The sequence below is a fragment of the Carassius auratus genome, chromosome 30 (assembly GCF_003368295.1).
Source record: "Carassius auratus strain Wakin chromosome 30, ASM336829v1, whole genome shotgun sequence".
Classification (NCBI taxonomy): Eukaryota; Metazoa; Chordata; class Actinopteri; order Cypriniformes; family Cyprinidae; genus Carassius; species Carassius auratus.
Genome location: NC_039272.1, coordinates 23,581,134 through 23,603,426, shown reverse-complemented (window position 1 = coordinate 23,603,426; position 22,293 = coordinate 23,581,134). Strand labels below are relative to the sequence as shown.

The 22,293-nt window shown below is 37.3% G+C and overlaps 1 protein-coding gene across 2 annotated transcripts in view; it reads right to left on the bottom strand.

Moving 5' to 3' along the window:
* The window catches only part of LOC113049727 (cytospin-B), a 134,318-nt gene that overhangs the window by 89,445 nt on the left and 22,580 nt on the right, over positions 1 to 22,293 (bottom strand). For both annotated transcript variants that reach the window (XM_026212326.1, XM_026212328.1), the window contains exons 2-3: positions 7,798 to 7,992; positions 7,088 to 7,223 (exon numbers count right to left, since the gene is read on the bottom strand). In XM_026212326.1, the coding sequence (XP_026068111.1) occupies positions 7,088 to 7,223; positions 7,798 to 7,959 (298 nt within the window). In that variant the 5' untranslated portion in view covers positions 7,960 to 7,992. The remainder of the gene's footprint in view (positions 1 to 7,087; positions 7,224 to 7,797; positions 7,993 to 22,293) is intronic.

The following is a 22,293-nucleotide window of genomic DNA, read 5'->3' as shown; positions in this document are numbered from 1 at the left end:
TTTTATAGGTACTGTAGAACTATTAGTCATGGAATTTGTAAACAGCACATGGTAACCTTGTATGTGTAAATTATTATCCGGTTTTAATGCAAATTTAGTATACGCATACTGCTAAATATATTGCCTTTCAAAGTTATACTCTATTTGATAGCATGTGCAAACACGTCACTGACACATGTGAACTAGAAAATTCTATAATTGTCCAGTGTCTGCAGTATTTCTCCCCACAAGTTATGACTGCTAAAATGTCTTTGTATCCATTTAAGAACAAGCTGAGGAGATCTTGTGAAACAATAGCCAGTTTTGCCACCCTGTAAACCATCTAAATGCTACCACTGAGCGTGCAGTACAGTACAGTACAGTTCAGTACAGTACGATTTGGTACGGGTAACCCTGATCAGGCTTGCAATTCCATTGCCAATAGTACCCTTACTTGGTAGGTGTGGCGTATGCCAGAAAGTTGCGATCGACGATGAACCGGGACAATAAGCACAACTCTGCCTCTTTTTTTTGTTAAATGTCAGTTTTAATGAACAGTAATAGCCATTGTAAAAGTATAAGTACAAATTATAAGAGGCTTATATAAGAAAAAATTAAGAAAAAAGAAAAAAGTTCAGTCAAACGTATGCTACAAAGTCAGCGCTGTACTACAGTAAAGTTCAAATTAAATATATAAAACTTAAACATAACTTTGTGCTCATCCAAAATGATATGATCAGGAACAAATGAGGAACGCATATTGAGAAATGGCTTTATCCCCTTGTATCACGCAAAAGTGACGATTCTAGAAAACCAATCAATGTTCTGAGGTGATTTTAGCTTCACCCTTTTGGTACCCTTTGTTGTGCTAGGTACCCCAACGTAAGGGTACCAAAAAAAGTGATACAGTACTGCTGAGGTAATAGTCCTACCAACGTACTGTAAGTGGTGAGATTTCAGCAATAACAATAGTCAATAGTGATTCAAACTAGTAAGTGCTAAAGATGTTTTAGCAGCATTAAGATTTACATAGTCTCCTCTTATAATATTGTATATAATAGCACAATGCAGATCAAGGTCAAGTCAGTGATGAGTAGCTTTACTTTCACACAGTCTGTAAAAACAAATTCAAAAAACTTTTTTTAAATGCTGGGTTAAATACAACCCAGTGTCCATATTTTACCCAGCACTGGGTTGTATTTAACCCAGCACTTTTTAGAGTGACAAGCCAGCATTAATATTTAAAAAGGCAATCCATATGTTTTCAATATGGAAGCAATCAGGGAACACATTGAAGGCAAAAGCTATGATTAACTCTGGGCTAAATAGACAACACAAGATAAAGAAAAAAAAATATTATCTTGCAATGCATAAATCTGCTAGGAGTATTAAACGATTTTAAAGGCAATTGCAAGCATCTCTTCTATCAGCCAAGTGTTCATGCTGTAAATTTTCAATGTCAATTTGCTACCAAATTTTTTAGGAAAGAAATTGATCAATTAAATGCATCCTTGTTAAATAAATGTATCAATTCTTTTGAACAGTAGTATTTTTATAGAATTTATTTTGCAGAGCGGCAACACTGCCCACATTCAAGAAAGATTACCATGGCAGCTCTGCCTAATTAACCATCAATGTCAGCTGAGCCAGACTGTGAGTCTGAACTCCTGTAAGCTGACAGTGTGGAACTGGGTGACAATGCACTATTCACACGTACGCTAAATCCACAGCACTGAGTCATACACTTAATATGTCTCACAATGACATAAGCGCTATTACATCCAGCCTAACTGTCCACATAAGCACCCAGTCTCTATATGGTAACTGATACAGCATAACAGACCTTTGTGAAGTGTTGTGTATTGGAAACTGAATAAATAAGAGTGTTAATTAATAAGACAGAATGACATTTGACCTTAAGCAAAATGTTGTCCACTAACACATGCACAGATGGTACTTATAGAAGAGAGACCATGCTTATGCTTTTCATTTCATTTCACTTTGGAGACCTAACAGTAAAGGAAAGTTTCATTTAAATATTGATGAGTCCCTGTTATGGCTGGCTAAGGTGATCTGAGTTCTCATATACTGTAGCAGTGGCTGCAAAGGATTCTTAATGCCTGCTTCAAACTTCATTTGGCGATTCATAACTATTTTATATAACTGTCTTCTCTTCCGGGTCTGTTGTGAGTGCGTTCACGACACTGCTGACGTCTGATGCTGCTGATGTGTTTTCTGGTGTGCCCAATAACAAAGATAACACGTCAGCAGCGTCGTACATCAGCAGCATCACTGCAGTGTTGTGACCGTACTCACAACAGACCCGGAAGAGAAGACAATGCTGAATAAAGTTGTAATTTTTGTTCTTTTTGGACCAAAATGTATTTTCGATGCTTCAACAAATTCTAACTGACCCTCTGATGTCACATGGACTACTGATGATGTTTTTATTACCTTTCTGGACATGGACAGTATACCGTGCACACACTTTCAATGGAGGGACTGAGAGCTCTCGGACTAAATCTAAAATATCTTAAACTGTGTTCCGAAGATGAACGGAAGTCTTGGTTTGGGTTTTGGGGTGAACTAACCCTTTGAGCGGTACAGTCCCACATATGGGATTTATATTTCCGTGCCCCTGGGAGTATGGTCCCACATATAGGATTTAGTTTGGTGACGTCGCATAATTGCCAAAATCAAACTGTTGTTTCGCGTGTTGGCTGACGCTGAGCCAGGGAGAGATGTGCACTGCTCTTGTCATATTATTACAACTACCCAGTGTTATTAACCACATAATGCACATTTTAAGTTTCAGACATTTAAATACACATAAATACTAGTAAAACAACACATTTAGAGTTTGAAAAATACACACATATGTCTATGTCTATGGAAGCAATAATTTTTAATTTGCAGATTTTATTCTTTATTAATTTGCAGCTTTATTCATATCAGATACACATAGTTTAAGTGATTGTAAAGTTTACTCTATTCATCACCCAGTTCGCCCACCACTTAATACTTGTTTTTCGGGAGAGATTGATTAATTCACATGCTGTGAATCCGACTGACAGGACTCAGTGAACAAACATGCCCATCTCAATTTACAGATCATGATCAAGATCATTTAGAAAGGTTTTTAAACGACCAAACACACTTATTTACACATATTTATGAATCAGAATATCAGATTGTTCAAATTTGTGAATATTTTAAATAAAAAAGGAAAAACTAAATAAAAGCGATCCATCTGTCATACAATTGTTATTGTAGACACGGTGTGTCACGTGACAAGCCTGACGCGTCGCCATGGAAACAGTAAGGGGAATGTTCTAAAACAGTGGTTCTCAACCCGCGGCCCACGGGCCGCATGTGGCCCGTCAAGAATTCAAATGCGGCCCGGCCGCCATGTGCTGAATAAAAAATAAAAAAATAAACTTTCAGTTTTACAATTTATTATATTTTTTTACATTAATTAAAAAAATTTGGCTACTAATGAAATATAAGCTTTATCCTAATGTTTTATGTGAAATTATTTTGTTTTTTATATATTATTTTCAGACATGAGCAGACCTAACGCTACGCAATTAACGAACACATACAAGCAAGCACTTTGGCTGAATTCAATTCAAATAGTCATCAACAGCCATTTGTTATGGTAAAATTGAGCATCAGAATGGACAAATTTGTTTTTAAGGGAGAAAAATAAGAAATGTGAAAAATACCAGAGAATGAACATGTACAAACAAGAATAGTCGCATTATCAGTAGTGAAGGAGAAGTGCTGGATTTTCGGTTTGCCCCGCAACTCACTTCAAGAAGTTCAGGCACATTACACCATATACTACGTAGCAATCCTTAATTGAAGAAATGTGGCAAAACATCTCTGGAGAGAACCTCATATTATTAAAATCAAAAGCGCTTTCCATATTTGGATCAACATAGGCTACATTTGTGAACGCACATTTTCTGAAATGTCGCACGTCAGGGTCATGCTCCCGTGAACGTCTTACAGACCGCATCTTAAAGCCTCTTATACTTTTTTTTATACTTTTCCGCTATGGACCGCTAGGTAGGCATGACGTAAAAATCGTCATTGGAGAGTGTGTGCTGAGGCTCTGAGCAGACAACCGCACAGACAGGTGCGCGTGGTCAGTAGTCTTCAAAAGCACAATTGCACATGCGCAGGAAGAAGCTCATTGCTACTCGAACCTGTGTAATCCGTCAATAAAAGAATATAAAGACAGTCAGATGTGCAATAATTCTGGGCAATTGTTTGTTAACATGTTTGTTGCAGAGCGGACCATCAGCGTGCGCATTCAGAAGTATAAATTGAAGTCTGCATCCGCGCTGGCTATGTAAGCGTCCGGATTGCTCATGAGAAAAGTATAACACAGGCTTTACAATCGCAACTTCTTTGTGTTGTTACTCCTTTCGAGCTGAATCTCACATATTGTTTAGCTCCCTACAGCATCAGGTGTTTTATTTATGGGGAGTAGAATTATTTATTTATTTCAATGAATGTAATAGATTAGATATCATAATATTTAGGCTATAATATTATAAACCAGGTTGGTTTGTATTGGTGACGTAATATGTAAATTATATTCGGCCCGCAAGACAGCACTTGGACCATAGTGCGGCCCACTGGAAAAAAAATGGTTGAGAACCACTGTTGTAAAATAACGGTCACCTTAAAAAAACGTACTCTTGAGGGACCGCTAGAATATTTTAAACTCACCACTGAAAAGGTTAAAGACAGCTGATATGCATCACGGTATTTAATAATGAAAGAAATGCTTATAAGAACTGCACACCAGCACATTCAGTGAAATTTATGTTAGACAGTGGGATAGTCTTACAGATCCAAAACAGGAATGACATTTTTTGTGTGCGGAGACTATCTTTTGGCGGCAAATGACGGTTTTCAACTGGAATAAAAGAATAATAATAAAAAAAGTGAATTTGATTTTATATTTCAAGATTCTGACTTTATTCTCGCAGTTCCGATATTATATCTCACAATTCTAATAAGGTAAAACAATTCAACATTGTTGGGGGTCGGGGGGGGTGAGATAAAATAAATCAATGTTATGTAAAAATGTTAATAGTAAGGTCTTTAAGGCCAATACAATACATCACTGAACAGCAAATGTGAATATTATGTAGACCTATTGTTAAAATCAAATGTATGCTTTAAAAGTAGAGTAAGCAGTTTTCATCCAAAATATGTCCATTTAAATGTCTGCGTTTAGCTTCAAATGACATCTTTGATGACAGTATTCTATAAAAATTATTTGCATTCCTATCTTGACATCAAAAGGCACAAAAATATATATATATTTATCTTATTCCATGAATTTTACCTATTTACCTCCACTTGTTCCCAGTGTTTTTCTGCAACCACTATGCGCGTGCAGCTACAAGTGACGTAACTGCGACGTCTACTCTGAATTGGTCTATAGACTGCATAAGAGTGGTCACATAAACTGTAATAATATTTCACAATACTACAGTTTTAACTGAATTTTGCAAAAAAAAAAAAAAAAAAAAATGCAGCTTGGGTGACCATAAGAGACTTCTTTCTGGCTACTCCTTTTTTCTAATAACCATAAATCATAAAAAAAAAAAAAATAGTTACCAATCTCAAACGTTTAAACCGTTTTGTATTTCAGATAAAGAATATTGTTTTAAAAATGATGAGCCAGAGAAGATTATTTTATTCCACATAAATTACATTACAGATAGTAAACCTAAAGAAGAGATAGTTAACCTAATTAAAGAGATAGTTAAAATAAAAATAAAAATATCCCGTATTTCCTAGAGTAATTTTGTCTACTATGTAACCGTGATGGTATCAATTCTATTCTATCTATTCTATTTTTGATGTCCTCGTTCACCTCACTAATTGAGCAAATTAGCACCTCCTTTGCCTACAGATAAAACAGCCAGCCGAGCATCACAAAGAATTCTGCTACACCCTGACACTGGCATTGTACCACAGAGCCAATCCCGCAGAAGTGATGCAGCCAGGCAGCATTCCTGTTCAACACAATGTCTAGCTTGCATCTTTTTTCCATGTGTGGGAATGTCGACGAAACAGCAATTATTAATATCAGATTCCATCAGTCCAGTCCAATATGTTAAATATGCCATCGACCCTAACAATGTTCAAAGAGTACACATACATTTTACAAAGACACTGTGCCTCATCACATTTCTCAAATACAATCCAATTAGAAGTGAATTAAGCCCTTTTTATGATTCTGTTTCCATAATCTAATACTGAAGAACAATCATGTTTTCCATATTAAATCAGCTTTGGATTCTGTTTATTTCTCCTGAGAACACAAATCAACTACCTTTTTCTTCTAGTACAGTCTCCAATGAGTCCAACAAGTTACTTTTTTAAATATTGAAGTGCCATGACCTGCATACAACAGGCCCTGTACAGAAACCAACAGATGCATTAAAAAGGACTCAGAGTCAGAACCAATGCATCGCAGCACAAGAAATGAATCAAAGGGATCTTCAATATCAGAGTGTCCTAGTGCCCTCTAGAGGTGATCATCTGCACTCACAAAACCTGTGCTGTTTTTTTATTTATATTTTATATTTAATTTGTATTTTATTCCAAGAAATTAAAGGGATAGCTCCCCTAATAGTTAATATTTCCTACTCAAAAAATAAAATTCTATCATTGTTTACTTGTGCTCATGTTGTTTTCAACTTGTACGACTTTCTTTCTTTAGATCATAAAAAAGGTTACAGTTTGGTTACAAACATTCTTAAAAATATATTTTGGTACACATTTTGGACATGAAGGTTGAGTAGATGATGAAAAAGGAAATGGTTTTGTTTGTTTACCATTTTTCCATCATATAGCATGTACTGAGTGCATCTACTGTGTTTAAATATCTTAATTATGAAAAACTGACATTTGAAATATAAAGTATTCAATCCAAACAATACTTCCCAGGTAAGATATAAATTAAGAGTTTAAATAAGCATTATTTAAGTCATTGCTGAGTAATTGTATGACTGCATGCTATTAGGAAATCTTTCATGACTGTATTAGTTTTATTAGATTGTAAGATATAAAGTCCTACTTGAAGCGCTGCGTGGTCTATTGTCTGAAAGCTCAGAGATGGCTCCTGTGGTGACGGTCTTCTTTATGCGGGAGACTGCAGCCACTGAACCCAGAACAGGTTTAGCCAGAGCATCATCACTGCTCGCTCTTTTTATCTATGCACAAAAACATTAGCACTGTCGGTAAATCAGCTGAGAATCTAATTTCAGATTAAATATAATACATAATACTTTGTGAAATTAAATGACAATTTGAGTATTGTGACATTTAATCCATGTCTGTTATCTCAGAGGCCATCTATGAAATTATCTTCTAGCATCATTCGTGCATTTATAATGTACAGTCGTCTAGGAAAATGATTCTTATCTATTATATAGTACCTACTTCTGACCAGCAAAAGCAAAGGCAATGCAATGACAACCTCTTTAGATCAGAATAAATAACATGACGTTATTCTGGACTCAAAACAGAGAATTTTGCCAAAAGGTAACAAAGTTTGCAATTCTGCCAAATATTTGTAAATATGCCAAATATTTACATATTTCACATATGAAGATGATGAGGAATATATTGTAATTTTAACTGGCCCCTATGTACAGTACATGTGTACATCTTTAGGCAACACATCTTGCAGTTATTTTTTTTTTTTTCACCACTTTTAATCTGCATTCTGTGTTTTTCCACCACTCATCCATTCCACTTGTTTATAAGATTAGTGTTACAGCTCACCTTGCTGAGTCGGAGATCAGAGGCAATGGTGCTGGACGATCTAGAGGTCTTCATCCCAATGTTACTTGAGTATGAGCTTTGGGAGCTGTTGGCAGACAACTTGGCACGCTCCGGGGCTCCCATCCTGGGCAGTGCTGCCTTGGCGGTGCCCCCTTTCAACATGGTCTTTTCAGTTCACAACTCTCACTACTTGTTCTGCAGACAAAGCAACAAGAGGAAGCAGAGGTTCAGAGTTAGATGGCTGAGTTCAGATTGTAGCACAGGAAATAGTTTAATCCTAATGGGATTGCAGAATACAAACACTTTAAACAATTTAAATTAATCAAACTCAGAACCATTGTTCATTATAACACACAAATTCTATGAATTCTTGCATTTTTGTTTAATAAATATTTTGGCTTGGTTGGTTATAAAGCAGTAATCTTTTAATAAGAGTGTACCCAACCAAGACCAGACAAACTGAAAAAAAAAAAAAACTTATATCTTAGGGGTGTGCATTGATTTGGATTTGTAATTAATGGAACTTTTTATAAGAGTGATTTCAAGTTGGTATTAAAATTTCACAGTACTGTCTGGATGAGACCATGGATTACTTATTTCCAGGATTCAATGTAGTGCTAATTAAATCATTCAGAATTCAGCAAATTTTCAATCCAGAAAAAGTGAAGAAAAAAAAAAAACAGGAAAGAAATCTGCAAGATTTACCCTTCCAGGAAAATGCAGGATCCTTCAAGATATCTTAATGCAAGTGAAAGCGGGGCAATTTAAGGAGAGAGATAAGGAAGAGATAGAGAAAGTGAAAGAAACACAACCTAAAGATAATTCTGAAGAAGGTTCCTGTGACTAAACATGTCCCATTATTAATTATTCTAGTTATCAAGCACCCCTATCAGAGACCCAAAATCCTGAATGCAGAGCAGGTTTCACCCTAGAAGATCTCTTAAACTGTTCATGCATTCTCAGAGTGTCTCTTTCATTAAGTGTCTCAAAGTGAATGCAGGAAATATCAGTGAACAAAGCAGAGGTAATGTGAGAGGAGTGGACAGGTGGCCATTGACTGAAGGAGACATGAGTGCTCTTCAAAACAGAGGGTGAGGGAGGTAATGTATTTTGTAGAGAGCTGAGCCTTTACCCTTGTGGGTTGCTCTCACTGATTTGAATGATAGTGGGGTGCAAATGTACACAGGCCCAACCATTAACAACGTCCCAAGGGATATGTAATGATAAAAATATGAACAGCAAAACCTTACCCATAAGAAACATTTCGGTTTCTCTACCTTCCACTCTTTCTGTTCTTGTCTTCCCATTCAAAAACAGCAATAAATAGGCTAATATTCAAGTATAACTTTAACTATTCGTCTCACTGTAGGGCAGCGGGGGGTCGCGAGATGATTTACAGAAACTTTTTTTTTTTTTTTTATATGTTAATGCGAGATGGTGAAAAAAAAGTCCAAAATACACATTTAGGTCTTTATTTTATTACACTTTGTCTGTTTAACGATAAAGTGCAGGCATTTGCGAGAAAGCTGGTGCGTTGGAGAGAGAGAGTGGAAATGGGACACATAGACATGTTTTCTGAACTGGAAGAATTCATGGAGGAAAATGCACTCAGTGTTAACAGCATCAAGGCGTCTATTACGGCTCACCTTCAGTCCCTTTTGGATATTTCCCTGAAGGAGACGCTCCCGACCAATATGACTGGATAAGGTCACCATTTAATCATTAAATTAATTAAATTTTAATGTAACCACGGCAAATCATCTGGCGTCAGATATGGAAGATGCGCTGATAGAACTTTCAACCGATCGAACCCTGAGGACGGCATGTCCTCATGCAATTTGGCTCAACGTATTTATGTGAAAAGACATTCTCCGCGCTGACTTACATTAAGAATAAACACAGGTCACGGCTTAACGTGGAAGATGATCTGCGGGTGGCGATCTCCAAAATTAAACCTAGAGTGGACCTGCTTTGCTCCGCGCACAGCGCCCATCCATCACATTAGGCGTTTTTTTTAAATTCACAATTTAGCACATATTACACAAACAATGCAATCACAAAAAAAAACATCAAAAAGAGTAGCTACTAAGGCCCATATAGATTGGAACTCTTCCAGTCTTGAATGCTGAAAGTTTACTTGTAATCTTAAAAATGAAATTAAAATTATAAAAATATAAAATTATCTGCTCCACCCATTGACCAAATCTGGGTCCTGATTGGGAAATCCATACATGTATGTAAGGCGTTTTTTCTGAATACAAAGTTATTGTTGTATGCGTGTTATAGGCAGTATGTAACCAAATCGCAAATCCTCACAAGAGGGAAACACGGGGGGGGGCAATCTAAGTGTCAGCAATCTAATATTGGGGGTCGCGGTCTGAAAAGTTTGGGAACCCCTGCTGTAGGGTATACTGAAGGTTACTATAATGACCTCTGACTAATAAAATGGATCTCTGATTCCTCATATGTTAAGATTGGAATACCACTACAAGAATTTATCATGGGGGTGTTGATTACAAGTTCAGACTGTGACCCCTGTAAGGAAGTGGTTCTCAGCTGGTGGGCTCCCAATCAAAAAAAAAGGGTCTCAGTTCAAAAAAATATCAAGTTGGTTTATCATTTTAAAATTTTCAGGACACATATTTAAAATTAGATTAATTATTATTAAAAGATAATACTACTACTAATTCTACCACCATACTAACAATATACAATGCACTATGGATTGGTGAGCTGCTGGGTTCATGAATATTTATCACGTTGTCTGTGTTCGGTCAAACTGATTTGCTGAAATCAAAACCGGGATGATAATAGATGAGCGCCAGCCAATGAAATTGCCATTTGTGCATTAGCTCCGCCCACTACTGGAGAAACCAGCCTTTTCTGATTCTGCTTGTTCGAAAAAGCTGAATAATTCTAAATTAACTCCATTATTTTGACAGGAAAATACAACAAAGAATATAGTTTACATGTAGCGTGTCGATTCAGCGTGGTAAGACTCTCGCTCTCTCTCTCTGTGCATGTGTGATAAACAGCGCTATCAGCAAAGCTACGGCGAGTCTTGCACCTTCACAAAGAGTTCACAGTTCGGCAAATACAGATGCGCTGTGCGTCCATTGAGATGAATTGAAAAGTACGGATCGCTTGATGGAGAGAGAACTCTGAAGTGCTCAGTCAGTGTTCAGTGAGTGAAAATGTGCTAATCTTATAATAGCCTTGGACACACACACTAGCGAGTAGAATCTAAGAATTTATTAGCCAATGGCTAATAATAGATATAATTTAGTTGCCCAGAGTAAAATTAAGTCACATATGCGAGTGATTTACTCGCAATGTAGAGTTGTTTTGACGGGTTGCCGTAAATACCTTTAAATTGACACTGGTTTTATTCAAATGAAACAGTAAAATGCTTGTGAAGTGACTCAGAACAGTTCTGGTGAGGTTGTTTATGTATTTATGTCCTCATTGAGATGGCAGATGCTGAAATTACTGCAAGTGTCACACGCTTCAGTCTATGTAGTGAACAAACCATTCATTCATTCACACAGAGACACGCAGAACATGCAGGATTCATATTTCAACCAACTTTTGCGGCTTAACATTTACAGATACTGGTCCATATGGAGATTTGATTTGATTAATTTATGCTAACTTTGACAAATTTCGTGACTGTCCATATTAAAATGTAAGTTTAATTTGATTGGAATGATTGGATTTTGAGATTCTGTCCACGTTTTCTGCTTCGCGGAATTCATAGCGCTGAATGCGTCAAGAACCGGGTTGACCGGGTAATCATTTCAGCTCTAGTAAACATGGTGTCAGTCCACTGGTATAGTGTAAGTCCATTGGACTACTTGAGATGGATTGACCCCAACAGGAGCAGGAATAAAAATCCTGAAAAAGAAACACTCCAATTCAACCACATATCAAACTACACACTTACATGCACACTAACCGCTGCTAGTGAGAAGGCAGCAAATATACGGTGGGCGGGTTTAATTAGAGGAAATCTGCTTATCTGATTACAGCACAGCATGCAGACTGTTTAAAGGAATGGTCAATGATGGAAGTACCCAACAGTCCCCTCTGAAGATCACACAACAAACAGAGAACACACAAAGATACTGTGATACAAACCTTTAGACTGACAAATGTAAAACCATTTTAGATAATTACTTAACATATGCTGAACTTTGTATTTAAGTGTTAAACCCATGATAATCTATATCGCAATAGGTTGGAAAAAACATTGCATAATCAGCCACCTTAAAATAGAGCATCTAACCGCCATTTCTTCAGGTCCAAATGTTATTATTGGATTAGTTATGTATATTTGTATGTATATTTTACTTTTGGATATTTGCATCTCTTTGAAGTGCAGCCAAAATTTCAGTCTTATGGACTGAAGGGAATTTAACATTTATCCTTGCTCTTAATAGCCTACAAAAAACTACATCAGCAGTCTGCAGGACAGGACAGGATAGCACGATTCGCTCTAATAGCTTTCAAATAGACCATGACATTGTCACAGAACATGTACTGTTATGTGTAGATAACCTTCAGTTTGCCTATGAAAAACAGGTCAGTTGCTCATAACACCGTCCCATATAAAGTGACCCAAATTTAAATCCACCATCCCAAAAGCAAGAACGCAAAACCTAAACTTTTCAGAGCAGGCTTAAAAAATGAACCTAGTGGGTGTCATACATTTAATACCCTTCGCCACTATTTTTAATCTTTTCAAATAAGGAACAAAGTATACTATTCTGTAGGAATGCACCGAAAGTAATGCAGCAAAAACGTCTGCAGTGTGAAGCATTTAAAACTGTCTGAGGAAGATGCAAAAATCATTACAAGCACAAAGCACCGACATCGAGAGACTGCTTAGAAGAGCTGGTCCGAATACCATATTTTAAGCTTTAAAGCTTCGATGGTAATCAACATCAAATATTTCAAGCTTCGGAGAGAGGGGGCTGAACCTATTCTTCTCTCTAATAAAGGCAGGAATCTCTTGTGTGTCTGTCTTTTTGCATTTATATTATGTCGAGAACCGTTCATCCAATTGACTTCACGTCTGTTGCTGCAGATCCAAGGTAGTGTAGTGTCACATTTCTGTGCATTATGGACACACTAACCGTACCTGACAGTCCTTAGAACCGTTCTGACCAATAGTAAAAAAAAAAAACGCTTATATTAGGGCTGTGCGATTAATCGAAATAGAAATAAAATCGCGATTTGAGTGTGCGCGATTTCTAAATCGCTTTATAGCACGATTTTCCGCGGCCCTGACCTCCTGCAGTATGTTATCTGAACCAATCAGGATGCAGCGCACCTGAGTGAAGTGCGAGAGCAGAGCACTGAGAGCAGACTGGGCATAACTCCAGGTTCACACACTGTCTGTGATGCGCAGCCTTTTTGTTTTTTTGAGCCATGTTAACGGATCAGAACGTTCACACTGCACGCAGTAAAAAGATGAGAAAAGAAAAGGTTATAAATAGAAAGGTGCGAAAAGATTTAATATCTTGCGCGTGAGCGCAGAGAGAGTTGTGAGTGCACAGGACACAGGTTGAATGAGAGGAGACACGTTGTAAGTCAGCATGTATCTGAGCCTTATTCAGTCTATGATCTGAGCACGCGCATCTGGTTTTGATAACCAAGCAAAGGAAATCTGCGTGCAAGTCAGTGATGCGCGGGTTGATCCAAAATGAGCGGGTGCCCGTGGTTACGAGTCATCCAAAAATATTTTTATGATATTCGGCTCGCTGTCGGTCGGATCCTTTGAAATAAAAATGCCAATTAAACCTTTGTCATTTATATAGTAGGCATTGACCCGCGCATCACTGGTGCGAGTGGAAAGATTTGCGCTCGCGCATTATTTTTATGTGCTTTCGGGTTACAATAATGCACTCTCGTTGCTGCTTCTGAACCGCTTACACATAAATTACTGTATACGCACTGCAGAAGGAGTACGTGACCCTTGGGCAATAAATATATTGGGCAAAACATATAACACCTGAGGTACCGCTACAGTGAGCTCTATGACCAATGCATGGAGAAGAAAAAGAAAAAAAAAAGAAAAAAGATCCCTGAACACGGTTTTATTTTATTTTTTATTTTTTTCCATATGTCTAGACATTTTGTTTGACATCTTTACTTAGTGATTATTTTGACTTATGTCTGTTCTAGAGACATTTGATAAAGCTCTCATTGGTTTTCTTTTGGAAATATGTTTAAAAATGATACTGAATGCATTTATGAAAAAAAACGTGATTAAAATCGAAATCGCAAAATTGATTAAAAAATCGTGATAGGTTTTTTTTGTCCATATCGCACAGCCCTAGCTTATATTCAAGTGCGAATAAAGAATAAAGAAAAGATTATTTGAATATCAAAATTGAAAATCGAATGCCAACCCACGAACAAATTTTTGAATAATCGATTATTCTGGTCAAGCCCTACTGCTTAATGTCTCCAATGAGAACAAGTGGTTGATGCTGTTTACTGTGATGACTAAAATTGCAAAATGGCCGCGAATGATTAAGCATGTATACAAACAGCACCTACAAGCTCGCAGATACATGCAACAAACATCTTCCAAAATGTTTTCTGCCAAAATAAAAATTCATAAATGTTATTATTGTAATTTTACTGTTTTTCTGTAAAATAAAATAAAAAGGCAATAATAAATAGAGATGCACCGATCGATCAGCCAGGGATTGGAATCGGCCAGTTTTCCTCTCACTTCTTTCCGATTTCGAGCCAATCTATTTTATTCCCAGCATGGCACAGGCAATAACGTCACATCAACGACATTCATTTCTGTAGTATTATTTCTGTAGTTATATTTTGGGGATGGAAAAACATTAATCGTGATACAGCCTAGGGGTGAGCGATATCTTGATATATTGTTTATATTTAATTCTGATTCCGCCACTTTGCCTGTTTGTCTTCTCTGTGCTGTGCTCGCCCCCGCCTCTTTGATTTTGTTCCCCCTCCCCTCGCGTTTTGTGTTACTGAACATGGCGTCATCCGCGACCAGCCCCAAGGCTACAGAACTACTCTAAAAATAAAAGGACAACAGGCTCCATTATATGGACATACCTCGTTTTAAGGTGTCGAACGAACAGCAGGCAGATGTCGACTGTCTATGATTTCCGTGATGCAGAAAATGCGCGTGGAATGTTAACGTGGAATGTTAACGTGGAATGTCACGGAATTTGTCAAATGTTGAATGAATTAATCAAAAGTAGGCCATTGCACTCACATCAAATTGTGATATGGACTGATAACTGTAAATATTAGGCTGGAACAGTCTATGTAAATATGAATCCTGCATGTTCTGCGTGTCTGTGTTAATGAATGGTGCAGAACCATGTCTTCACACTAGGGCTGGGATAAACGATTATTTTTTAAATGATTAATCTAGCGATTATTTTTTGATGCATCAATTAATCTAACGATTAATTTTTTCAGACCGATTCGATTTCGATTATCTCCCCATTAATTGACTACTAACAATTTATACATGTTGATTTACATATCTGAATGAAAAAAACATGAATTCCTTAACATTGCAATATATGTTTATTGCTCTTAAAATTACAAAATAAAAGACTGACTAAGAATGCATTACTTTGCACTTGTATAGAGATAGCATTCAATAAAACCTTGAAGCCTTGAAAACACATAGCTTACTGAAACAAGCTTACTGAACACATAGGGCCTAGCTTAATGAAAAAAAGTTCTTCTTTCAGATGAAAATAACAACAACTTGATGTCTAGCATTCAATAAAAAATACTTGTTTAGAGCAATTGAAAGAATACAGTAACCAATGTAAACTTGAGGGCTTTAAGCTAATACAGAGAGTGCTTTTCCAAAATAAAAAAAAATAAAAAAAAATTAACAGTGGGAGTCAGCAGCCTGTCATGGAGAAAAAAAAATCTCTGAATGCTCCAAGTGAAACTTTGGCGTTCCGCCCTTTTTCTATCGTGTCTAATAATTTTGGTTAATATGCACGAGGGAGAGAGAGAGAGAGAGAGAGAGAGAGAGCAAGAAAGCGCTCGTGTAGTTTGAAGACTGAGTGCGCGAGCGCGCGTGAAACTTTGGTGTTTCGCCCCTTTTTCTATCGTGTTTAATGATTTTGATTAATATGCACATGGGAGAGAGAGAGCAAGAAGAGCTCGTGTAGTTTGAAGACTGTGAGTGCGCGCACAGCCGGGGCTTTGACAGCCGCCAAAAAAAAAGATCAAAGCAGAAAAACCCCTTAATTGGTCATATAACGTTGGACAGAATGTTGATCCGGCCATCGCGTATATTCAGCGCACATAAGGTAAACGTTTTGCAAACGTTTCTTAGAGAAATAAAAACAGGTCGACAAATCGATGCGCATATTTTGCGTCAACGCATTTTTCAAATCTGCGGTGACCAAAGTGTGGCAGAAATGAGCCACCGGAGGTTTTACTCAGCCAGTACAGCAGGAGAAGTAGCGAATAGCCAATAGCTGGCCTCGTTTTATATCACGTGCTTCCCGAACAGCGTCTCTGCAGCATTCAGTGGGATGTGGGAGTACTTTACTTTGAGCCTTCAAAACAGAAGAGTACCTTGTAAACTAGGCACTACTGAACTGTTTAAGGCACCATTCACATACCTGGAAAAACAGGCGCGTCGCACCACGTGTGTGTCGCGACCGCGTCGCTTCCATTACGAGCTTGCATACTGCGCGCCTACATTGGAAATAACGAACTTGAGCGCGCAAAAGACGCGATATGTGAATGGCACCTTAAACAGTTCAGCAGTTCAGATTTGAAATATGCACGAAATGAGCCGCTTACGGCAAATAAAAGTTATTTAGCAACTAATCGATGACTAAATTAGTTGAAAACTAATTTAATAATCGATTTTAATCTATTAAATCGATTTGTTATTTCAGCTCTAGTTGTGAGATAGTCTTCTGTGTCACCGCGTCCCAAACGACTCAAAATAATGAACCACAAAGTTAACAGAAGGATGCACTCCACTCTGCTGAGCGAGACACTTCCTGTTTCTCTTGTATTAAGTCGTGATTACGAGCTAGATGCATTACAATTATTTGTTATTTTTTGAAGGAATAAAATGTCAGGCTTCTGTCAATTTTAAGATAAAATAAAAACAATAAATGTTTTTTACGCTCTTTAATCTGTAGTGAGATATTTGCCTCCTTTCATGCGCCATGTGAATCAATTATATTTTCCTGTTTAATATTTGCAGCATGAAAATAATAACGAATAAATAAATATATGAGTGCATGTTAAAAAAAAAACTGAACAATTGAATACAAATGAGTTTCTCATGAAATAAATCAATTCGTGTTTAAAAAAAATCTTCAGTAAGCCTATTGCTGTTTTTCATTTTAAACGTGAAGAATGACAAGTTTTTTTTTTTTTACTTTTTTAAATAATTTTTTTTGGCGGAGTACAGGTGTAATATATTTGCAATGTAATATGATTTCACTTTCGTAATTGTGACTTAATTCCTAAAATATTATGATACTAATCTTTTTATTATTATTATTATTATTATTATTATTATTATTTCATTTTTTTGAGAAGGATAAACACCGAACACCGGACAGAACACCGGCCCGGAGTGTGAAGTGCAGTCTGAGTACAGGCCAGCGAGGAAAGGGAGACCGTGCCAGAGGGTACCACCAATAACTAGAACTGTGGACATGCACATTTTTTTTATATATATAAAAATATGAAATAGGTTATTGTTATGAATACAGACTTTAAAATTTATGTTCAAATTAGTGCCGTCATTCAGGCTGTTCACAATATGTTTTAGCGCGCAGCCTAGTGTGTTTTATGATATTCTGTTTTAGCACGTAATGTGTTTTAAGCCTAATTTTCATGTCTGAATTAATCTGTTCTAATCTTAATCTGTAAACCTTTTAAAAAAATGATATGAATGTTCATGCTCATTTTAAAAAATAGAAATGTCATAGGCTCCTAGAGCCTTGTGAGCAGTTGATAATAGACGAACTGTTATGTTAATAATTTCCATCATTCGGTTGTTATATTAATGTGTTTCAGCAATCATACAACCATCAACTGGCTTGGGTTAGGATAGACTATTCTCGAATATAGTAAACAGTTTGTTATCATACAGATTGAGAGCCTGAATAGTCTCTCTCCCTCTCTCTTTTTATGGGTGTGTTTATGTGTGTGTGAGTGCGTGGGTTTATATGCGGGAGGGGGGCGATTATCGACTACTAACACCCAGCGATTATCGATTATTACTTTAGCTTGAAATGCACATCCCTACTATCATTATGCTAAATGCAAAATTTAGGGAGAGTTACACAATGTTTTTATTCTCACAGATGAATTCCTCCTACTTGCAATGTAAGGATGGTAATGCAATATAACTAACTTCCTGTTAGTGAGCTACTAAGGAAGAGAGAGAGGAAGCAAATAATGTCTCAAGATTTCTTATTTCAGCTGTTAATGACGCATGGACTCAAGCCACAATACAAATTAGCTAAAAATTTTGTTCTGGCCACTGTTAATTTCAGAAACATCTACATGGTCCTTCCTTTTTGATAAAAAAATAACACTTTTTTTGGCTAAAGAAAAAAAAATGGACAAGAAAAAAAACATTTTCTTTTCAGATGAAGGTGAGGAAGACCCAAATCCTTCTGGTTTCAATAGTGTGTGCTACATGTTATCGCTGTGAAAGACCAGTCATGTTTAGGCAGAATCAGTTCAAGAGGATGTAGAAACTAAATATCAGGCAGCTTCATCACATCCTCTCAATATTTTTCTGGCCTCAGCTAGAGTCTTAAAATAAATCAACAGCATTTCAACAAAAGAGGACATGAAAAACTAGCACAACAGTTCAAATTAGTTCCTTAAATGCAACATGTGAAGGCATGAAACTAATAACAGGGAACTTGAGGTATCCCAACTTAAAAGGAAAATAGTTTGCGCAAGTAATTGGCAACTGCTCTATCAAACATAACCACATACACAAACCCACCCACAAATATGTAGGGGCTCCCATTATATCTCAGGTACCAGTAGCAACATTACTTCTACTATGTTGTCAGCAAAACACAGACATTCACAGGGAAAAGATGGTTGAGAGGGGGAAAATAGAGAAGGGGAAGAGATTGAAGAGATGTCAAGAAGATTAAAGATACTAGAAAAAGTCTCCATGCGGCCATTAACAGTGTTTTTAAACAGCCACAGTACAGTATAAGCCCGACTGGTACAGCACTTAGAGACTGAAGTCTATTAAAAGTGTGATCACAATTCCCAGAGTCCCAGCTAAATCACAATAAGCAGCTTTCAGCATCTATGACGCTATTGTTGTTCCCCATGTGTAAATGACTACTGTCTGTACCCACAGTCATTATGCTGTGTTGTAACCTGCTGATTACTAGGGCTGTCACTTTTAGTTCGAAAATCGGTTGCACAATCGATCGGACCAACCAAAAAAAGTTTCGAAAATGAAAATAGGGAATCGATTTTAAACAAATATTTACACTATTAATTTTAAAACAATTAAAAAATATAGATGTAACAAAACTCACAAGCAGAAAAAGAAAATAAAGAATTCCGAAATTGCAGTATACCTTGCGAAAGCTAGACAGAAAATACCAGCAATTTTACGTGCTTATAAGACCCAGTGACGTCGAAAGTGACCTCTCTGCGTTCACACCAAACGCGAATAGAGCGTCTGGCGCAAATGATTTCAATGTTAAGTCAATGTAAAGACACGTTTACGCGTGTCTGAATGTCTCACGGCGTGGTAGACACAAATTTGCCTCATTCGCGCATCTAGTTACAGGAGATTCTGAGTTATGAAAAGGACCATTGCAAGCTGACAGCGACCGGCTTTTGTGGTGGAAATTGGCAGTAATACCCCCACCTTGCGCAGCTGTACCTGAGTGTCCCTGGGAACTCAGTGCGGTCGGAGCGCGTCTTCTTTTTGAACAGTTGTTTGAAATGGATTGAATCATTATTTAAAATAATCTTAGAGATTTTTGAATTGCCTAAATCATAAATGCAGCCGAGTTGAAGCCTGCAGTGATGTTTTTCTTTTGTTATGGCAGCCATCCCCTCTGCATTTATCTTTTTTCGAGAATGTTGCACTCGTGTTGCTGTGTCATTCTGCATGAAACTTCATGCCAATAAATAAGAAATATTACTGACTTGTGTGTTTCCAGTGCTCTCTTTACGTTCGTCCGTTATTTGATGTTGAAAAAGGAAACATTTTTCAATCGATTCAATGAACACTTATGTCTTAAAAATCGAAAATGATTTTTTCACAAAAGTGACAGCCCTACTGATAACCCCTTTTACAGGATCTAATGAATGTAAATAGCCACTGTAAAAAAAAAATTAACTACAGTAAGTTTAAAGGTGCAATAGGAGATCTTGGAAAATGCTAACATTAGCCTGATAGCACTGAAAGCGAACGTTCCACCCTCCCTGCAATCGCCGTCCAAAGTCACACCCCTGAACGCATTTATGCTCACACACCAGAATACCAGAGACAACCTTACTACAATAGGATACATCAGCGATTCCCAAGAAAGAGAAAACATTTTCCCCGAGAAAACTTTAAAAGTACCAGATACAATACAATACCAGGAAGGAAGACCGTGTTGTTGTTTGTCTGGCATTCTAGCTCTGTCTGCAAAGCATGAGTGAATGCGCTAATGACGTATTCTGTCTGCACGAACAGGGTGCGCAGAGGTATGCAGATACATCTCTCTCTCACGCGCGCGCGCACTCTCTCGCGCTCTATCACTTTGTGGGTGTTTTCAAACTGCTGGGTGTTTCTAAATCATGCAATCTAAATGATCCCCCTTACCCAACCCCACCCCTAAACCTAACGTCACTATGACGTCAACCAATCAGGTATCATGGTGTAAAAACACCCTGATCTGGTATCTCCCATTACTTTCCTGCAGAGACCTATATTTGCTCTCTCGCGCGCTCTCTCTCTCACGTGCGCTCTCTTTCTCTGCCCTGTTAAACTTACAGGACTTAAAAAACATGTAAATGATAAACTTTCACTCTATAGCCCTATTCGGACGGGACTAGTTTTACAGGGGGTCGTTAGAGAAATCTGCGTTTCACAGATGTACTTGGTGATTTTAATCCCGTCCGAATGCGAATGTCTGTGATTGCCGGTGATATTTTATTTCACAACGCGTTTCCTTGTGTGTTTTGGCCAACGTGAATTACCGTAGATGCTCTTACCGCGCGGATGTTTGATATATTTGCTAAGCGGCAAATAAATAATAATAAAAAAATATTACAAATAATAAAATCAAGAGCAAGATCGCGTAAACTGTTAATACCGGCTATTGTAATATCAGCATCGGGTAAGATTACTCGCATTCATGTACTCAGATACATAATGTTTTAATTACATTTAATAAAAAAAAAGAGGAAAACAAGTTAAACTAAATGAACCACACATTAACATGGTTTTGCTATACTAGCCATTTAGTATTTATTGTGTAATAATACTAAGGCAGTCATTCTGAATGAATGCAATGCACGCATACTGAGCGCGTGATCTCTGTGACGCCCAGATGCACAAATCAGACCCTCCCACCTCTGTAATAAACACGGAGATGTTAGTCCCGTCCGAATTGGTACATGAAAATCACAGACGTCAGGTGGTAAGAATCGAAACTCAAACGTAGTTTAGAAAACTAGTCCCGTCCGAATAGTGCTTATGATGGTTAAGCTGTGCAATTAATCCGCAAATCACATTCGTCAAGGGCCGGGGAGCAGCTGGCCCATACAGTTAATGAATAACGGATCAACTACGACAGGCCACATCGCACATCCTGCGATGTGACTATCGTGGATTCGTACATCGCAATATTGATGCTTAAACAACACATCGTGCAGCCCTAGCTCGGACCCAACGCTGGATGTACATTTTTGGTCCTACGCCTTCCACAGAATACATAAATACAGATAAATACATTTAAACCTTAATGATTGCTATCGGTATGTGAACCAGTAAAACAAAAAAATGTTTCTGAAGACAATCACCTATTGCACCTTTAACTCAGTCACTGGGGTTGCACAAACCAATGCAATCTCAGTGCCGGTCCCAAGCCCAGACAAATGGAAAGGGTTGTGTCAGGAAGGGCATCTGGTGTAAAAAAGTGCCAAATTAAACATGCAGATCCACCAGTGCTGCTGGCCAGCAGAGTACTTTAGAGTACTTTTAATAAGGCCAATAATAAAATGATTAATTTACTTAACATGTTAAATTTGATTTACAGAACCTTTTGTGCCATTTTTTAAGTTTGGACTAAAAGAAAACTTGCACTTCACCTTTTGACAGGCATTTTGTTTTCTTAATTAGATATCATGAATGATGTATAATTATAGGATTGTCAAACAATATATTTACTATCGCAATAATTGCTGTATGTGATATTATCGTATCATGAGCCATGTATCGTGATTTGTATCGTATCG